The sequence below is a fragment of the Pocillopora damicornis genome, chromosome 5, assembly GCF_964200805.1.
Source record: "Pocillopora damicornis chromosome 5, jaPocDami1.2, whole genome shotgun sequence".
Classification (NCBI taxonomy): Eukaryota; Metazoa; Cnidaria; class Anthozoa; order Scleractinia; family Pocilloporidae; genus Pocillopora; species Pocillopora damicornis.
The window spans coordinates 15,309,360-15,329,184 of NC_142674.1; the positions used below are offsets into that span (position 1 = coordinate 15,309,360).

The following is a 19,825-nucleotide window of genomic DNA, read 5'->3' on the forward strand; positions in this document are numbered from 1 at the left end:
TTTGAGTTCACGCAAAATTTACTTTGATACTACAAAATGATACAGCCATAAACTTCGCGTACTACATTTTTTTAATCGGTGCATGCCATAAGTTTGCAACCGCCGCGATCTTTTCAATGTAACAAATCATGTCTTCCACGGCCCCCTCAGTCACGTTGCCCCCGAGATGAATGACTTCGCCTCTAAGAGCAGTCACGTCGCCCCTAAACTTATTGCGAGTTGATCCACTTAATGAAAACGCTCGTCAAAGTAATCTCGATCATGACAATAATTCTTATAAACTCGTACTTCTTCTTTTTAATTAAACCAATAAAAGTATTTAATTTGAAAAACACTAAAGTTAGTGTTCGATCTTACGCCATATATACACGGTTGCAAAAGCTGTTCTATCATTCCGCATAAAGCTATATCAGCTGAGAGAATATACAAAGTCTACAGTTCTTCAGGTCAAATCTTCGGGTCGATATAACATGACGCCACGTGACCTCTAGTGCGAGCCACGTGACCACGCGTGTGGGCCACGTGACCTACAATCTCTGTGCACACCGCACTGAATCATCAATCGTAATTTTCTGCGTGAAGTTATAGAATTCATTCATGAAATTACCATTTAGTTTACAACTTTTAACCTGAGTAAAGAAACTTCTATTTTGAAGTCAACACTCTGTCGTAGCATTCTTTCCATCCACATTTCACTTCAACACAGACCAGGCCTCACCGAAGGATCAACACATAAAGAAAAGTCACGAAAGTGATTGTTACAGTAGGACCGAACGTCGCTGACTTCAAAACAAAATTGCCTCCAGAACGCACATATGCATCTTTAGTTCTCTCAGCTTGCCTGCGTCTAACGTATCCTGGGCTGTCGACGGGATCTGTGTTACAAAAGTTATCTTGACAACAATCAACCCAACAATTTTGGGGTGAAGGATTTCCCGATCCATCCTCGCTATCCTCGCATAGAATTTGCTCCAGCTCCTCACAACCGCTTAAAATAGCGCAGTCTTTAATATTAGCAATTGCCTTGCCGTTTTTGTAAATCACCTTAGTGAAACAAGAGTCATAATTTTCTCCAAAATCAGGATGTTCTGAGCAGTCTGTGACTCTTGAATGCGTCTCACAGTTATTCGATGAATTGGCAACATCTGATTCAAAAGGATGACATGAATAACAATGGATTGACTGCCCTGAGGAAAGAATGCAGAAAAGGAGACGATTGAAGTAAACACGAGCCACAAATTTGGGAAATTTCAGTTTGTACTGATACCTAAGATCCTTCCAAAACCTACATCCCTGGAGTCTTCCTACGTAGACTTAACGTTTCACTACCGCCGAGTGGAAAGAACGAAGATCAACTGATTGTAAACCTTGATTTATTTGTCCCCTGGGGGTGGGGGATAGGAGGATTATGAGGGAGATCACATGATGGTCGGAGGGAAAGGAGGGGGATTAGCTGTCGCCTACAGAGTGTAAAGGGGGAATATGGATAATTCAGGGGAGGGGGGGGGTCATTGGGATACTACAAAGCCTTAGGGGGATCAGGTAAATCTGGTGGTGACACCTTCCACAATCTCCCCCCCCCCCACCCCCTCACCCCCACCTAGGCCAACTCGGCCTTTTCGGAATGCTCTCATTTTCTCACAAATTAAAGATTATTGTTGAAGTAGCCTATTTGCAAAATTTGACGATTGGGAAATGTGCCGTTTTCGAAATACATGCGATAGAAGTTCTGTACAGATACGGTCCTGGTCTATTGGTGTTTGTGGTTTACCCGATATTTCTATTAGATGACATTTCTTACACATCTATTTCACAAGTAAGCATTCGGTAAAGAAATACAGAGAAATACAAAGCGCTTTTTTGACCATGGATGGAACTCGGGTAATGCATGTACTAAAACGTAGACGATAGGCGGTAAATGAAAGACGATAGACGGTACAAGGTAGATGACAGACGATGGTTTGTGTGTCTTTTTTGTTTTTATCCATATATTTTCCTATTCTGTGGCTCCTGTATCAAGCGGTCACCCAATTAACGTCCCGTGAATGGAAGACTTATGTGACATTCACGTGATTGCGTGACAATTTTAAATTTCGTAACCTAACGCCTCTTGAAAGAAGGATTTATGTGACATTCACGCGATTGCGTGACAATTTTGAACATGCCCAACAGCTGACTGCGTATATTTTCCCGGAAACGAAAACACAAATATGTTCTCGTTAGCCTTTTCATTCTAAAAATTTTCGATGATATTTCTAATTTTCGGAACGCGTCACAACCCTAAGCAAGTGCTTAATCATGAATTCTATGTTGTCGCGCCACTTTTAATCGATTGTAAGTTGTGACTTTCAAATGCCCTTACCACGTTCTTGATGATGCACATCCCTTCTCTTCACTTCTAAGCCAAGCGACGCCAATTTCTTCAAGAAAGAGACAGCCTAGAAAATTCACTGCGAGCACTACTTTCGTTTTGCTTTTCTATCTCTCGCTGATGCAAGATTATTTCAATAATGTATGATAGGTGTCGTTGCCCAGGATGATGCAAATCTGTATGGTCTCATGTTCTAAGTGGCTTCGCGGAAAAAATTGCAAGACGAATATGGCGATATCGCGCTCTTTCGCGTTTCACAGCTGCAGCCGTGTATCAACGGCTTACATAAGATGGAGACCGAAGAAAAGAAAGTAAACATGGATTCTCTGACGAATTTTGTCAAAGATATTGCCGCTTTTCGAAGTTTGATTAGTGTAGCTACATCGTGTCATGACACTGCTACAGCATTATCTCGGAGAAGATTTTTTCTTTTAATGTGAAAATTAGAAAACCAAAACCACACATGATGAGGAAAATTAACAGCGCAGTGTATTCCGGCACGGTCCGAGACGAGAAGGTATTGGATCTCAACCTTATTTTTTGTTTATTTTTTGAGGATGAAATTGTCGAAATAAAGTATTACTAGGCGGACTGCGCTAAGAAACTTTATTACTGTTATCTTTGTACATGCGCCAAACCATTCTGAGTAACATTAAATTGGCTCAGATTTGGAGACCTTTTTCTCCAAAATTACCTTTTGGACACAACCATTAATTCTATGAAATTCCACAATTTTCCAAGACACCTTGCGCCATATTTTTTTTCTCAGATTTTTTGTAGAGTCATATATCATATGATAAAATTTTAAATAATTGCAAAAAATCTTTCATGATATTTTACTCCCAAAATTGTCGAAAATTCACCAAATTAGCCATCGGTATGCACATTCCTACAAATGCACGGGTGTTTTTTATGGAAAAGATCATCAGGCTTCCAAAAAATGGCCTTTAATCATGTTTGTGATTTGCCTCACGGAAGAAATCAATCAAAGAAAAAAATGAAGACTTCGATATTAAATTCAAAGCGCATTTCTAACTGCCCGACTGAAAATAAGAAAAGGAAAACAGGATTATCAAGAAGCGCTAATAGAGATTGTTTCTACCATTTAAATTTCTCTCCAGAATCCACGATGAAGATTTCTGCTCCAAGCCTAAACAAATAGGAGCCTTTTTTCCGGCGAAACTTTTTCGTCCACATTCCCAAGATTTAATCCTCAAGGAAGCTAACTTCTTACATTACAAGATCTTACAGCTCAGTAATTCTCCACCTTGGGTCACTTAAGGATTATAATGATACCTTAAGAGGGTTTAACCTTCTCACTCCTAAGAGCTGAAAGTCAATTCTCCCAAATGATGAAGAGGCATTTCTCTGTGAGTTGTCACAGAGAATTTAGTGTTACATCAAAGATGGTATATTAAAATTGTTGAGAAAGTTTAAAACTGATCACCCCTTGTGGTAAAAAGGTTATAATGAAGCCAGAAAACATCATGAGACTCCATAGGATTTTGATAAAGAAAAGACAGGGATTGGGAATCCATGGGGGCTCCTTAAAGCAGGATTTGATAACATCCTCGTTAATCTTTCAGAAGCAAGGCGTTTGGGGTAGGAAGGTCAAAATGTGTTCAAAATTTCACTCTGTAAACTACACGATCGGCACGGATATTTAAAAAGAGCCTAATCCGAATTCAAAACTTAATTTTTACCTTTTCTTTCAGCACGAAACGAAAACACATGCTTAAGAGTTTGCGATATTTTCTCATAATTGCGCGCGAGAGTTACGCGCGAAGTAAGTTCCTCCACGTGGCTAACTCGTTATCAACACCGAAATTCCCTAAAGGAATGTTAATCTTTGTTTTTCCTTTTCCTTTTTTTATTATGTTTTTGGAATTTTTTTTGGACGACTTTCCCGGGTCAACTGGAACATATTATGCTCGTTATGCAATTAGCGAGAAGTGATTTACGCGAGAGATTAATTTATAAGAGTTTTACACATTTTGTAAGTACACGCAAAGCCATTTCGCGAAGGCGCGCAGACGTACGATAACGAGATAGCTGATTTGGGACTGTCAGACTTTTGGGCGGTAAAACCCTAACCACGTGAATGATGCTTGGCTATCAGTTCCAGAGAAAATCCTCGAAGTTTTCATAGCGTGACTGTGAATTGCATAAAGCTCCTGGATGGAATTGCAGCCAAGGATTTATCTCGCGCTTCGACAGTTATCCGGACACATGACCAGTAATGTCGTCATTGACAGATTGTTTACGGTACCTCAAACTTAAGTAAATGGAACATCTTTTCGCGGATGTCGATTTCAATTTATCACCTGTTATCCGTACTAAATTAATGACTCTCACTAAATGTTTTTGGTTCAACGTGCCTGTACCTTGAATTTTGACATCAGAGCACGAATGTAAGTACAAAGTGCCTCTCTTGGAAATAATTAGCATACTGATCACACTCCTGATAGTACTATGCAGGGCACTTGTCACACTGGGACTTATGAACCCGTTAACCAACGCGCTTAGTAGACATTGCATCTAATCTGTTCGGAGCTCGACCCAACACGAACTCAAGATTTTTCGCTGCCTACGCTTCCAAACACCTATCTTCAAATGACAAATTTTTTCCGCGCGGTGATATCGATAGGCATCAGCGGCAAAACAACGTACATCAACGATCCGATGATCGATTTATTAAACGGCCTATCGGGTAGTGAGTTCGTCAATCAGAGGAAACATGACTCGAATGCGGTTTGTGGTCGACACTTTTTGACACTTTTGAAGCTCCAAGTGATAAATTAAAACACACTAATTGTTTCAACAGAGAAGCGTGGGTGATCGTTTCGCAGTTCTAACCACAAAAATATTTCTTCCAAGAGTCACACTCAAAGCTTACTGAGAGAATGAATTGAGAGTAGTGGCACTATCCGATCAGTGAATTTTTATTTCGCTATATCAAAATATCTTATCAGATAACTTTTAAACCCCCTAGTGAGTAATGTGGACCACTATCGATCAAGAAATTTCTGGAATTGGTCAAAAAGAAACACTTTAATCTACTCATATGACTGAGGATAAACAAGTGGCGACTGTGGTATTACAAGTAAGACTTCAGTGAATTCAGCTTGTAACTGCACCCAGATTACAGAACAGATAACTGTACACGACATCACGAAAGGAAGAAAGCAGGTTCGCTTAACTCCTGTTCTGTTTAAAAATGCATCAGTTTTACTGGTTGAAACTGCGAAACGGCCACTTTAAGACGCCACAAATTAATTATATTTATGAGTAGAGGTCAACATTTTGTAATAACCTACGCATATTTATTTTTTACGTATTATCGTCCCTGCCGATTCACGCTTCATGGCGTCCGCGTTTCTTCAAAAGTTTCTCATACCGTCTTGTCGCGATTCTTTGAAAACCCGAGAATTTCTTTACCGCTATAAAGTCTTCTCTGTGTGCTGAAACGAATGTTTTCGCTACGGACAGCTCTGTCGCAGAGAGACGAAGTATTACGCTTACAGGTTTTATCATATAAGCAACGCTCGAATACACCAAATCGGGACAAGACTGCCATGTGTTTAATAGGGTGAACACAGCGTGATAGAAAACATACTTACCAAATTTTGCAGCCAGAAGCAAGAACACTGCGATGTAAACAAGCTTTGATGCGTTCATCTCCTTCTTGTCCAGCGTAAGCGCTGTTGGTTACTGCAGGCCTCTTACCTAAATTGTATTAAATTGTCAACCGTCAACGACCAGTTTTAAATGACAACAGAACAATGGTATTTTGTGACCCCATTTAGTAGATGTTGAACATAAGAGAGGCATATTGGATTTCGGTCAGTCTGGTTTCCGGCGCCTTTAACTAGGTCAAGTCCTCCCCTGTCAAGTAAGCGCCGCACCTGTGTCTCTGCTCCCTTCGTCTTTAGGGCCTGTTTACATGAATGTGGGGGACCCCAGGTAGGTGAGGTAACCCGCCTAGGTGGGGTAATCCGCCTGTCCATATAATTTCTTGTTTTATTTCGATCGCGTTTACATGATAGGTGGGGTGAACCGCCTAGGCGGGTTGCCCGGTCTGCCAAGGAGGGTAACACTGTCAGCTGGGGTGACAATTTGCCATGTAGACGTGTTAAGGTGGGGGGGACCCGCCTAGCCGAGGTCGCGGTTCATGGCAAAAAGCTCAAAAGCGAAACATATATGTTTTAAAACTCTGTACATTTCCCAACCGTCTCATGGCAGAAATCACCAGAAACCGCAACGGACAAAGAAGGAGTGTAAAATGTTCACATTTCGGAATATTTAGCGTCGTAAATCGACCATATTTGGTTTTCCAAACTATTCCGTATAACGTATTAGGTCAACGGTTTCTCGCGAAACCAAACACCGCGTAACACAACGCGTGACGCTTTCATGAATAAATATATGTGTGTCCGAGAATTAATCTTTCGTCTTTTTCGAGATGTGAGCTTGGGACGCCTCTGCTCAAACTCCTTAATTGCAAGCGCAACAACAACCTGAAGAAACCTCACCCCAGCACCCCGGGGTTGTAAGATTGTAAGTAAACGCGTTTTATTTTTCGACCACGGCTAGGCGGGTTACCTCACCTACCTGGGGTCCCCCACCTCCATATAAACAGGCCCTTAAAGAGATCGTATTGTCGTCACAGGTTCATCACATGTCCTGGAAAAAAGGAGGTCCTAATGAAGATGGGTGGTGAGAGAGAGGAGTTCGAGATATGAATTCATTTTTCTATCCGTCTCCTAACAGTCTCCTTACTTAAAATAACGGGGTACCCTTCTGTTAATTTCTGATACTTGTGACGGAATCCACACCTCGTAATGTAATAATTTATTTCTTGTCGACGACGTGAGAAGTAGTCGCCCAATCTTCCGAGCAACGAGGTTCATGAATAAAACGCTCGACAACAACGAAAAAAATAAGTAAGTAAGAGAAGGGTGGCAAATTTAATTTAATCACACATCACGCTGAATTTCTCTATCAAATCACGCATTACGGGTAATTTTTTTGACCAATCACGCGTCATGTAAAAAGGAGTAGGTACACTAAACTAACACTGTAAAATTTCAACCTATCGGATGTATTATTGAAAATTATATTGCATGCAACGATTTTATCCTGGAATGAATCGCGTTTCACTTGTCATGTTGCTTTTTGTTATACAAATAAAGACGATTTACTTGTTGAAACTAGACAACCAGGCGGTCGACAAAAAGAACACTGAAGATCATAGTCCTTGTGCAAATGTTAACTACATTAACTTATGCACATTGTGTTACGATTGTTTGGACCCAGGAAGATCAAAGACATCAAAGGTCAGGCAAAGGTCAGCCAAGGACGGAAAAGAACAGAAAACAGTGTGACGGCTGCCACGGTTTATCGATCTTTGTTATGACCCTATTTACTTTGAATGATTGGTTTCCTCTTGCTCAAAGAGCGTTCATTATCACGGAAATCTAATAAGTAAGTCTTGTAAATCACACGCCACGTACTTGTAAAATAGAAAATCACGCATCAAGTTGTGATGTCCGGTCCCGCGTCATGCGGATAATTTGGGTTCAATCCCGCGTCACCTTGCAAATTTTGGGGCCATCACGCGTCACGCAAGAACCCTTTGCCACCCTCTCAGAAAGATAGGTAAAAATAAAGCGTAAAACATACAAATGACTAAATCCCCCCCCCCCTTAGGGTATGTAAACTTTACATTTTTCAAGGGGGGGGGGAGGTGGGAACTCCGTTGCCTCGTTAGAGAAAGAATACTAAATGGTAGAATTCCTGCTCCTAAACTGCACTCGCATATTTCCCCTTTACGAACAAGAAAGAAAACGAAGAACAAATTAAAATGAAGGAAAACTGGAAGAAGAAGAAGAAGAGCATGGATGTCGTACGAGCACGGATCACCATGACAACAGTCTCCACCGGAAACTTTCGTTTAGAATGAAGTCGGCTGTCAAACAAAGAGAAATCACTTTTTTGTAAAAGGTGCTAATTTAAGAGGTAATTATTTCAGTCTGTTGACAGCGATTGCTAAGCCTTCAGGCAATTTTTCAGCCCTGTCAAATTATCTCGCCTGTTTTTGACCGAATGGCTCTCTCTACCGCCTAATTTCATTTTTGCGGTGTAAAGTGCTAAGTTATGTCATCATGATCATATAAACGGAAGGAAAAAGTAAAACTTCCACGAACGCCCACGAGATGTGAAAATTTTTCTAGGTATAATTTCTCTCCTTTCTTTCCATTGGCTATAGAGATACCATGATTTCAAGTACGAGTTTATCAGACAGTTTGCGTGGCGTGATTGATTCAAAATACCCTCAGTTATCATGAACTTGGAGTTCCAGCGAGTATCACTTGGTATATCGCTTTCCTTTTCAAGTTTGGAATTCGGATACTTGATAAACGAGGAAATTACTTGCTGATAACCAGATAAAAGGTGCAATTATCGGCTGTAACTGATAATGTTTTCCTTAAGCGCAGGTCCGGTTTACATAAGAGATAGCCTAGATGCTTTTTGGGCGCTAAACAATGTTAGATATTAAAAACGAAACAAACCAAATCCAGACGAAGTCCAATTAGAAAGTGATGGTCGTAACACAAAGTAATGTCTGTAACACAAACATATTTTGTATGGAAGGCCTTCATTAGTTACTCATTGCAGTCAAAAGTAAATATAAAATAATCAATTTTCTGACAGATTCGGAATTCACTTTTTCACGTGTGGTGTCACGTGACTTTTAATGTAAACAAACCGCGAAAGCTCGGAAATTGAGTCGACCACCCTACGCGTGTACGAACTTCGGCTTCGGCATTTTGTTTTTAATAATTTTCAATGTACGTAGTTTCTATGCTCAAAATTGACTTCTCTTTTGTATCTTGTGTCTGATTATTTATCAAGTTAGTTGATATTTCGCCACAGCTTAAGTAGATACGAAGAATGTAACAGGAAGCGTTCCAGCATGAAATAATCAAACTAGTTCTGCGTGCGAACACGTTCTGGTATTTACATCCTAATATCAAAATGCATATTCTCCATACTGTTCTCTATACATTTCCTGAGGCGTCGAAAAGGAGAATCTACGCGCGTAACCCTTTAACCTCTAAGAGTGACTAGCATCAAATTTCTCTTAACCGTATCACCTCTGAATCAAACTTTAAGGTCAGGAGAAATAACCATTTTTTTCATGTAAAATTTTCAGCTAATTTTTTTCTTAGATCGACAATTTTGACTTGATTTAGGAAAAAAAAGGAAAATAAATAACTTCGATAGTAAAAATGATTGAAATCGTTTTACTTTTCGAAAGATTAAGATATTCACCATCTGCTTTAATATCAACAATTGGCAAAGTACCCTGTGACTGACAGATAGTAGGAGCGTCATAATTGTCAGTTTGGCGGGCTGTATTTCACTGCACGGCAAGCTAATTTCAAAAGTCTGTTTGAATAGCAATATTTTACCCCTATTTGAATTCAGATACTTACCCTGATTAAGAGAATATCAATCGCTGATATTCTCTTGCCCTGATATGATAAATATTATTACTAGGTCCTTACTGTAAGTTACAGAACCTCTTTTTTCCGCTCGGCCGGATTTTGTAACTTACTCAAAAACTAGTTTTGTAAATTCCAGAATGGATCTCTAACTCGTTTAGTGTAAAGAGATACATATACCGATGGGGCCGGAGAGAAGTGTGAGCTATACCCAGTCAAAATCCTTGCTCAAGGAAGACTACCACTGTACAGTAGAAAAGTCGTGATTTCCATTCGAATTGACTAAATCGTGAGACAAACAAGCAAGGATAACTATTATTTTCATAAAAAATAGGATAGTTCACAGACACTTATATCAATATCAATATCCGCAGTTGACTTTTGTTGCTATCATATAGACTGATCGGCATAAAACTAAGCTATGAAAACCAACTCATTTATTAGTATTCAATGAAATGGAACGGAAGCTCTCGATTCAGTTGAGCCTAGCAAACAATAACAAACGTCTGAAGGCCGGCTACAGCTGCTGGTGCTAAGTTACAAGAGTAAGGTTTATAACCGCCGAATCTCACGCATGCGTAGAAGGACCAAAACAGCGGAAATATATTATATAAATTGCCCCAGTGACTCATCAGTTTTTAGCTGGAAATCGGAGAAGTATGACGAAAACAACAACAAACGTCTGAAGGCTGGCTACAGCTGCCGGTGCAAAGTTACAAGGGCAAGGTTCATACTGGCCGAATCTCACGCATGCGTAGAAGGACCAAAACAGCGGAAATATGACGGTGGTTCATCACTTTTTAGCTGGAAATCGGAGAAGTATGACGGTCACATGTCCTCAATGATGGCGGTTGAATCAAATGGATTGAATTTGGCTAATAGCTACAAACCGTCCTTTAAATGGTCTGAAATTGATCCTGGCGCCGGTGAGTAAATATGGCATTTATTTTACCACTGAATATATCTGCTGTAACACATTTTCCGCCCTGAGATATCGACGTTGTATTACTTCGTGTCTAGAATTAGCGGTGTATATATTTTACACTGTTTAGAGAGGTTGTTGTAAAAGATCTCGCTGGTGAGAAATTATGCAGTGAGTAGCGTCATCCCTACGCGCTGTATCTCGATAAGACTTAAAATTTGTTTTGAAGGATCATTAATTTCACTGCGACGAAACCAAACGAAGGCTAAAAGGAGGCCTGTACGTGCAGTCGATTTGGAAGTCACAAATCCTATTCATTTCAATAATTATGCACGGGCGATATTTTTTATTTCCAACGACGCGTTCGGTTTGTTTTTGATATCATTTTCGTTTAGTTGTGTCATCTTAAACTTCTTCGCTGCGGTTGAAACAAGCACGATATCATTCTGTATGGCTGTGGCCTCATATCTCTGAGTACGATTTACCACGCTTAATCAGTGATAATCTCAGCTAATTATAAATATCCTCATAATTTACCCAACAAAAGTGACAGTTTCGATGCACGTTATCAGTATGAATTAGAAATAAAAGTAAAAGCATAGAACCCATTCTCTTAGTTTAAAATGGAAGACAGCCATGTTTATGTAAAAATTCCCTCGAGCTCATGGCCTCAAGTTACGTCAAAACATACGTTTACGGCCATCCAATAAACTATTTTGTAGAATAGTTCCAAGAGAATTCCAGAAACCCAGCTGTTTTTATTGAAAAAACAATCCCACGAGAACCGCAATTTCTTTGTTGTTTACCACAACAAAGATTGCTATGAAGAGATAATTGAATACCTGAAAAGCGAACGACAGCCAAGAAGATCGTCAAATGATCATAAAGAACTGAAATTTACCAATAGGCGGAAAAAACATAGTTTTAATGTTTTTGTTTTTTTTACTTACCCTGAACGTCGGGTAAGTTCCGAAAGGGTTTGGCTTCTTCATTATAGTCTAAAAACTGCGAGAATACGCTTTGTATTTAATAACCTGAAGTAAGCCAGTGAGGTTTCCAAAGGAACTACAATTGGATATTAAAGTTTTTTTTTGACCCAAATGTAGAAGAAGACAGAGAAGTAATCAAATCGTATCACTCCAGCTGAATTTAAGAGATAAATTTTGCTAACGTTCGACATCAATGCTGATGTAAAGCTTAAGCTAAAACGAAAATAAGCGTTTCAAAATTCAAACCAAGCACAACCAGGTCGGAGAGAGAAATCTGGTTTCTTTCACCAACAGCATCGAAGCATAGTCTGTAGGATCAGTTTTCACCGGTGAAAATAAAAAATCGGAACAGCAAGCGGAACAATAAGCTTGACGGAATCCAAGTAGGGAGAATCAGAACGGTCACATTTTCGTTTGAATCCGGCGGTGACCTCGACGCTTATGATTTACGGACTGGAACTAGATTATCGGAGTCTCAAGCAGCAGCAGAAGAAGCGACTAATCATAGAGCGAGTTCCAAGGCAATCCGATGCCTTGCACCTCTAGTAATTTAGCTTTCATAGATCTCAAGGCACGACTGAGGCACGTCTGAGATAGGTCGAGGTTTTGGAGTACAGAGTGGTACATCGTTATAAAGATTTGAGAGGTATTTAAAATTAAAACTAAGACGCAGACCAAGTAAGCTAAGGCTTACGCTGAGACAAAAAAGTTCTAATGTTGGCATAGTAATGTTAACCATTACAATATTTTTTATGCACAAAGCTTTGTGGCAGTATCCGGCGACATAACGTTATCGACGCGTGATTACCTAGGAAATATTTCATTGAATGGAGCGAAGTTAACCTGACCACGCAACCACGCCCTTAAGATAATATGATTGTAGAGCGAAATCTATTCGGGATCTCTTTAATTTTTTTATTATTCATAATTTCATTGGCCCTGAATGGCTTGTGTCATTCTCCTCACCAATCAGATGTAGAGCTACTATGAATTGCGACTTGGTCGTACGCGTTTTCCCGCGCTTGGACCCTTTGAATGCTCATTGGCTTTTTGTGACAGTTTCCTCGGCTCTGATTGGCCGTTGTAATTACTTTGGTTTTTGGTTTTACGACACTCAATATAAGACACCTCAATCTGTCAATGTTCTTAATGACATAAAATCGTGCTCGCTTTTCAACCTCCTCGGCGATTACTTCTCAAACATGCACAGAAAGCCATCCTTGCCTTGTCATTTTCTGTAGGCGTTCTTGGTTCCTTTCATTCCAGAATCAGAAAGCTTGGTTTTTAAAAATACAAAAAAAAAATTTTTTATCAAAATATTATCAACTGGGAAAGACATTTTTACTAGCCTCAGGCTACAAAATCAAGTTTTCAAAACTACCGAGTCACAATGATATCAGCGTCATGGTTCCATGAGCAAAACAGATCAGAAAAAATGTTGAACCAAGAAGAAATAATGAGAAAACCGATAGCGAAGGCGCCTTAAAAAAGGACTCCTTTGCTTTTTTTAAGCTTATGGAAAATCCACCTTCTTCCTGTCTGATTGTGGTGCTTCGATATTATTTTATTATCGGCTTAAGAGTGTTTCTTGCTTATTGATTAAACCCAAGAGAAAATATCTTCCTAGCTTGACGGACCTCAGTGATTGAGACATTTCATCCAGTATATTTTTCAGGATTTATGCGACTACATATTCATACAACTTGATATTCTGATGACTATTTCACTTAAAATGGCCACAAATTCATTACGAAATATTTTGTTCAAGTAAACATCACGAACATTTGGTTAACTCTGAGCTTCTCACAAAAACTGTAGTTCACATCATTCGGTTTAAAATGCAGTAGTAGACATTTCTTCTTTTCTAAAATCCCTATAATTTCACCAACAAAAAGCGCGCAAATGGCTTTGAGACGAAAAGCAGATTGCGATTTCAAACTCTGTTATCTGAAACAGTATGCTATTGTTTTGATATTTTATGGGTAAGAAGCGACTCAAACTAACCCATTTTTGACAAAACACTTAGAATTTAACTCGATACAAATGCATTCTCAGATTTTCATGACGCGCGTGCAAAACAAGGATTAAAACGGACTGGCATTTCGTGCGATATCACGGCTGTTCTGTACAATTATGTAAATGAAAATTGTCAAACCAATAAATGGTGAATCTTTAAATACCGTAAGTTTTTGATTGAACTCAGAAAAATCATGTTCTTACCATTTCATTGCGATGCTTTGTGTTCAAAGAACGTATCCTGTCTGGTAAAGACCGGCGTAGAGAGACTCAAACATGCAAAAATCTCCCGTGAGACAACAAATCGAGTATTAAACATTATAACGCTGGACTTGTCGTCGCCATTTGGGTTGTAATAGAGTTGCGGTTTTTGTTCAACTGACATTTTGCTCTTAATTCCTTGCGATAAGACTTTTAGCTGATTCCGCCGGCGTCTACAGATCTTTACTGCTGCTTAGCACTTGAATAAAATTAAAAAAACACTCACAGGGAATTTTGATTCAATCACTGAAATGTTTTGGGAAAATATAAACGGAGTAGCTAATAAACATCTCCTAAATGAGGACCTGAACCTTTCGTTCTCGTAATATAAAAAAGAGACTATCCTTTACTTTTGTCATGAGTATTTACTTCCGAAAAAGATTTATGATCATCTTTAAGAGCAGTAAAACTGAACGGGAAAATTATGATACTTCTCAAGGCAGCCTAAATTAGGGTACTGAGCCCGCGAACATTACTGTTATATTAAGCCTCCATTTCATGCAAAAGTAGAGTGGGCCTCAGATCAAAACTGTCATTGTTGTCCCTAGTACCTCCGCAGTGGCTCCTTACCAGGTCTCTAATGAACACCATCGAGCATAATTTCAACTAAGACTAAGACACAATTTTGCCCACTTTGAAACTATAAATTTCCTGCTGACCAACAAAACAGAAAAATGGGTTAAAAAAGAGTGGGCTTTGAGTTATGTAAAGTGATTACACTGAGAATTTTTACATGAATCATGTTTCGAAAAGTAAGTTTTTCACGAGTGTCGCGAAACCAAACCAAACAATTACCATAGCCAGTCAGAACCAAGGGCAAATCATTAGGAGCCAGTAAGAAAGTATCGTGCATGTATACAACCTCGAGCGCGGGAGAACATAACACCCATGCCGCGATTGGTTCGGATCTCTTGAGCATTTCATAATTGAATGTTTAAAGTAATCCGGGACTGCTATGGTTTTGCCTTTCTTCGCTCTGTGATTGGTCCAGAAAATTTGCGCCACCCTCTTAACCAATCAGATGCAAACTAAAACCAGTCACGACTGGGTCGCTCGCGCTTTCCCGCGCTTTGAGTTCTCAGTGGCTCTTGATGTTATTTTCTATTTTTTCGATTGGCCGTTGTGCAATCGAAAAACGCCTTAATGTTATTGGCGGAGACCAAACCAATCAGCAAAATGAAGCAAGAGTAATGTAATGTCGGATTATTTGACTGGCACAAGGAAAAAATGCTCGTATTTTACTTGCAAATAGCTTATTTTGTGTGCCTCTTTCGTCCACCTTCCTTGAAAAAATTTGGTGCTCGATACCGAAGCAAGTGACTCCTTTAGCAGGATAGTTGTAACATGTTTACTGAAAACATTGATTCAAGTGACATATTAATTATTTAGGAAGAGCGGAAACCTCACAATTATAATTGCCGAGGACAATCTAATCACTTAAAAAATGATAAATTATTTAAGTTCTTTTTTTAAATTCACATTTAGGTACGTATTTATAACTTGACAGTTCTGCCTATAATACACACCTGTAATATTTGAATATTTTAGTGCCATCAAATGACCCAAAGAATCTTTAGATGAGCCGCTAAAAGTAAATATGTCGCATAAAAGTCTTAAACAGCTTGAATAAAAGAGTTGCCAAGGAAAAAGTGAAATATTTCAACGGTTCTTGAAATCAGCCTTTTTCTGTGTTAATATAATTTTTTGTCAAAGCTTGCAAACTTGAATTGTTGCAAATATAACGGCGCGTAGTTTTAACAGAACGGGAACAAATTGTTATAAAAGCGCTTCGGAAATACTTTTTGAATTTTTTTATCTAAGGGATTATGCGGACAGAAAGGTATTAGCATACATTTTGAATTGGATTTTAATCATGGAGGAAGATTTTATGTACCCTTTTAACAGAATTTAATAAGTCAGCAAACCTATTGAAGAACGAAATCCCAATTAAATCATTGTATGCTAGGTAAACCACAATTTAATACGTGTGAATTAAATTTCAAGATAAATTTTTAAGGTCATAATTGTAAATATGCGCATATGAAATAAAATAATACTTTGCACAAGATGACGCGAAGCGTTTTTTCAATTAAGACTTTTTAAAACCGGCGTAAATCGCTCCATTTTTCGGTGAAAATGAGCAAAAGCACCTTGATAAATTCTATTTGCAATGTTCAGCCTGGCATGTGAGGGATTTGTGAATATAAAATAAAACAAGATTCGAAAATTTTCGAAACGGTTAACATAGGAGCAAAAATTCCCAACTTTCTAAGTCTCCGAAACCGTTCAAAGGAAGATAAATTTTTGCCCCGGTCTTCAAAAGAAAAAAACAAAAAAAAAACTGGAAGGAGTAAAGGGAGGAAAAATAAAGGAATGGAATGAAAATTGTAGCTGCTCCGATTCTGAAAACTGGGGCGGCATTTTTCTTCGGATTAAGTAATTTCTTATGTCACCCTAGACTCGTTTCAATGCAGTCTGTTTTCCGATATGTTTGTTAGTTCGTTTTTGCTTTTACTTCTTCACATACGATCGGGGTTAGAACTTTAGTAAAAATTTTTCTCTTGCTTTTCGAAAAAAAATTGAGGTTCTATTTTGAGTTGCCCCGCGGTTAAAAAAAATTAAGACAATTTATAGATACAGTGTTTATATTTTTTCTGTTCAAGGGCTTGAGGGCTTGGAACCTATCATTAGCTCGTATCTCTGCCAAGGCCTAATAGTGACGTGGTGGATAAAACTCGTTTAATCTGCATATCTAGCTATTAGTATCTAGTCACATCTGACTAAACTCACAGATCGTCATCCTTGCATTTATTTCAATGATAATTAGGACACTGGCAGCTGAACGGCGACAATAGAAGATCCAAAAAAACCGCAAATAGTCGCCTAGGATCGAAATGGATTTGCCCTCTCCCAAGCTACAGCCAAAGTAACAATCATTCGAACGCTTCGGGGTGAATTCTGATTGAAGGGAAAAATCTTCCGCTATTTTGGGAAGAAATAGAAAAAAAATCGTCCGCTTTCTCGCCAAGTTTGGAGATTTTCGATCGATCGCTGGTTGCATGCGCTAGTTGAGTGTCAATTATGGCTTACAGTAGTAGCTGGAAACGAATGAAAAAAGTGTTTTCGTGGGGAAAGAAGAATCGGAATTCTCAGCCACCTCCTCCCACACCTTATAACGACGAACTTACATCATCACCAGGTAATATGTCTGTTTTTTCTTCACCGCAAAACAAAACTGTTCTAATATTTGCTCTAGCATCTAGGCTTTTAGTTTACTTACGTTATTGCATTACCGAAATCTAGCTCTATGACAGATTTTGAAATCACAAGGCCTTCTGGTTTCGTGGTTAATTTTTTTGGTCAGTTTGAAATCCTCTTTTGGTCAGGCAACCAGTTGATTTTGCAGGAGTTGCACTCAAAATTGCCCCTTGTCTTTATCAAGATAAAGGCTTACAAAAACAACGATGGTTTTGTATGCCAAGTACACTGAACCTAGATAAATGCTCAAATTTTAGAAGACTGAATTATCCACAGCACGCAGGCTGAAAGAAATATATATATATATATATATATATATATATATTTTTTTTTTTTAAGCGAATATTGCTGTCAAAATGTCGTTATTTTCAATTCAACATTCTTATTTTCTCGAGTTTTTTAAAAGAAAAGACAAACATGTTTCCTGCGGTGTTGAAAACTTTAAGATATTAATTCTATGTAGTAGACTAAAATTCTACTTGAAGTCTTAATGTCGTTTGAAGCAGCCGGCCATTTTGGCTTGTATATGTCTAATGTGCACAAGGCCGATTCCGTTGGTAAACATGGCAGATATATTAATTTAAGGCCACGCACAGCCAAGCGTAGACAGTTTATTCTGTTGTTTTAGTGAAAGCATATTTTATTCCTACAGTGTATAATGTAGTGGTGACTCTGTGGTCGTTCATTTAGCTGTTCTGCGCGCCTCAAAATTGTTGTTGAGAATATTGAGATTAAAAAGCGACGCACGAACAAATTTTTAGTGAATTTTGACTTAAAAGATTGTCTTCTGACTATTATAACCCTGAAATATAAACACATTCAATTCTTCAAGAAATACAATGTTTTCGTTACGTTTCTGTCGGTGGTTTGAGGTTTAAAAGAGATCAGCTGCGTAAGAGAGTTTAGACTTAAACTTAAAAGTCCAGCTGCGGTACTTTTAAGCGATACAAGTCACAAAAATAGTATACGGACTTTAAGAATATAATTAAGTCAAATGGTCGAAAATTCGACCGCTTACGCCCAGTGAGGTCTTTGTTAGATGGTGATAGTAGAGTGAAAAAACCGTACTTTAGTATTTTTTTTATTAATAAACGACCTGATTTCGCTTACAAAAAGACAAATTCTGTTCCGCAAATGAAATTATGTAGCAGATCATTTACCCGCCTCAGAAAAAAAAAAAAAAAACATTTAACAGCGTCGTCCATTCCTTTTATAACCTATAGTCGCGTATTTGGTTAATAAATTTTCTCGTCAAAATTGACAAGCAGGACAATTATTCTGACAAGTCATCTTTAGATTTCAAACGGAATATTTTTTATTATAAGTCGTTGGGCTGTAATTTGCATGAAAGTTTCTTTAGAAACTTTTTTTTGACAGCCTGCCGCGGGCCGCCTCGCCGCTCACGTCTTTTAAATATTGATAAGGTCACTTTCATTCCGCTAAAACGTTTGCGGCATGTTCATTTCGATTCTGTTACTGAATCGGAACCATACTTCGAGAAAGGCTTCCATCGATATATTAAATCTAACCTCATAGACAATATATTTCGATGCGAGCAATTTCACCGACAATAGGTCCTTAAAGAGAACAATTTACATCTTGAAAATGTCGAGATTAAAATTCAGACAGAACTCTTGCGGTAACCATTGGTAACCGCGGAATTTAGCCGTGAGTGAACTGAAAGAGATTCAAAACAATGGAGATTAAAGTGACCAATCTCGCCTGTTTTGAATACAAAAAAATTCAACACGTAAGAGTTCGGAAGGCGATAATTTGAAATATGTGCTAAAGACTCACGCCATTGACTGAAAATTATTGTTCGTTGGATAATACATTATCTTGAAATATTGTTTGACATAAGAACTTATTTGCCAGCAAAGGTAAACTGAATTTGGCATTTTATTGGTAAAATGAGCAAGGGTAATGTTCTGTGGTACCAAGGAAACCCATTTCAAAGTAAACAAACTGCAGTGGAAGAAGATGATTGGCTATTTTGTAAAATCCACTGATCTCATTGGCTATCAGCAAAGGCTGCCTTGTCTTGAATGACGTTTACCGCCAAAGCTACACGCAGGCGCATTGACTGCGTAACTAGGATCTTTCCGCAATTGAACTTAGCTCACAACAGCGCCAGCTCGTAAGTGGTATGAGGGTTAATGTGTAAAGCTTGAAAACAGATCGTTGTGTTTGATGTAGAAGTATTATTTCGGGAAATTTGGATATGGAAATGGAATTGGAAATACCCGGTGGTTTGACGGATTTGCTGCAAGAGTTTACTTACCAAGTTTTGTCAGAGAAGCCTGACGATATCGTTGAGTTTGCAGCCAATTACTTCATGAAACTTAAAATAAAAGAGAAGCGCTCAAAGGACGGAACGAAAAAGAAGTCGAGAGGTGTCAGCTTTCATGCTGAAGAGAACGGTGGTGACAATTCTGATGACGAGGACGACGAAGAAGATATAGGTATATACTGTGTAGAAGTCAATCAATCATCATTTTGA

At 38.6% G+C, this 19,825-nt stretch overlaps 2 protein-coding genes across 5 annotated transcripts in view; one reads left to right on the forward strand and one right to left on the reverse strand.

Moving 5' to 3' along the window:
* LOC113679903 (uncharacterized) lies at positions 1–14,145 on the reverse strand. Of its 2 annotated transcripts, XM_027196883.2 has the most exons (3): positions 14,011–14,145; positions 5,992–6,097; positions 1–1,187 (listed from the first exon to the last, which is right to left on the reverse strand). In XM_027196883.2, exons 2-3 carry the CDS (start codon positions 6,047–6,049, stop codon positions 715–717), a joined length of 531 nt encoding a protein of 176 aa, XP_027052684.2. In that variant the 5' UTR covers positions 6,050–6,097; positions 14,011–14,145; the 3' UTR covers positions 1–714. The 2 variants fall into 2 exon arrangements, with proteins under 2 accessions (XP_027052684.2, XP_089063209.1); XM_089207083.1 differs by lacking the exon at positions 14,011–14,145 and having other exon boundaries at positions 5,992–6,140.
* Positions 10,439–19,825, forward strand: part of LOC113679902 (cAMP-dependent protein kinase type II regulatory subunit) — an 18,610-nt gene continuing 9,223 nt past the window's right edge. Inside the window, exon 1 of one of the 3 annotated variants that reach the window (XM_027196882.2) lies at positions 10,439–10,805. In XM_027196882.2, coding sequence (XP_027052683.2) covers positions 10,454–10,805 — 352 coding nt within the window. In that variant the 5' untranslated portion in view covers positions 10,439–10,453. Of the gene's footprint in view, positions 10,806–16,813; positions 17,267–18,248; positions 19,788–19,825 lie in introns of those variants that run through there. The other 2 variants (XM_027196881.2, XM_027196880.2) reach the window with 2 other exon arrangements.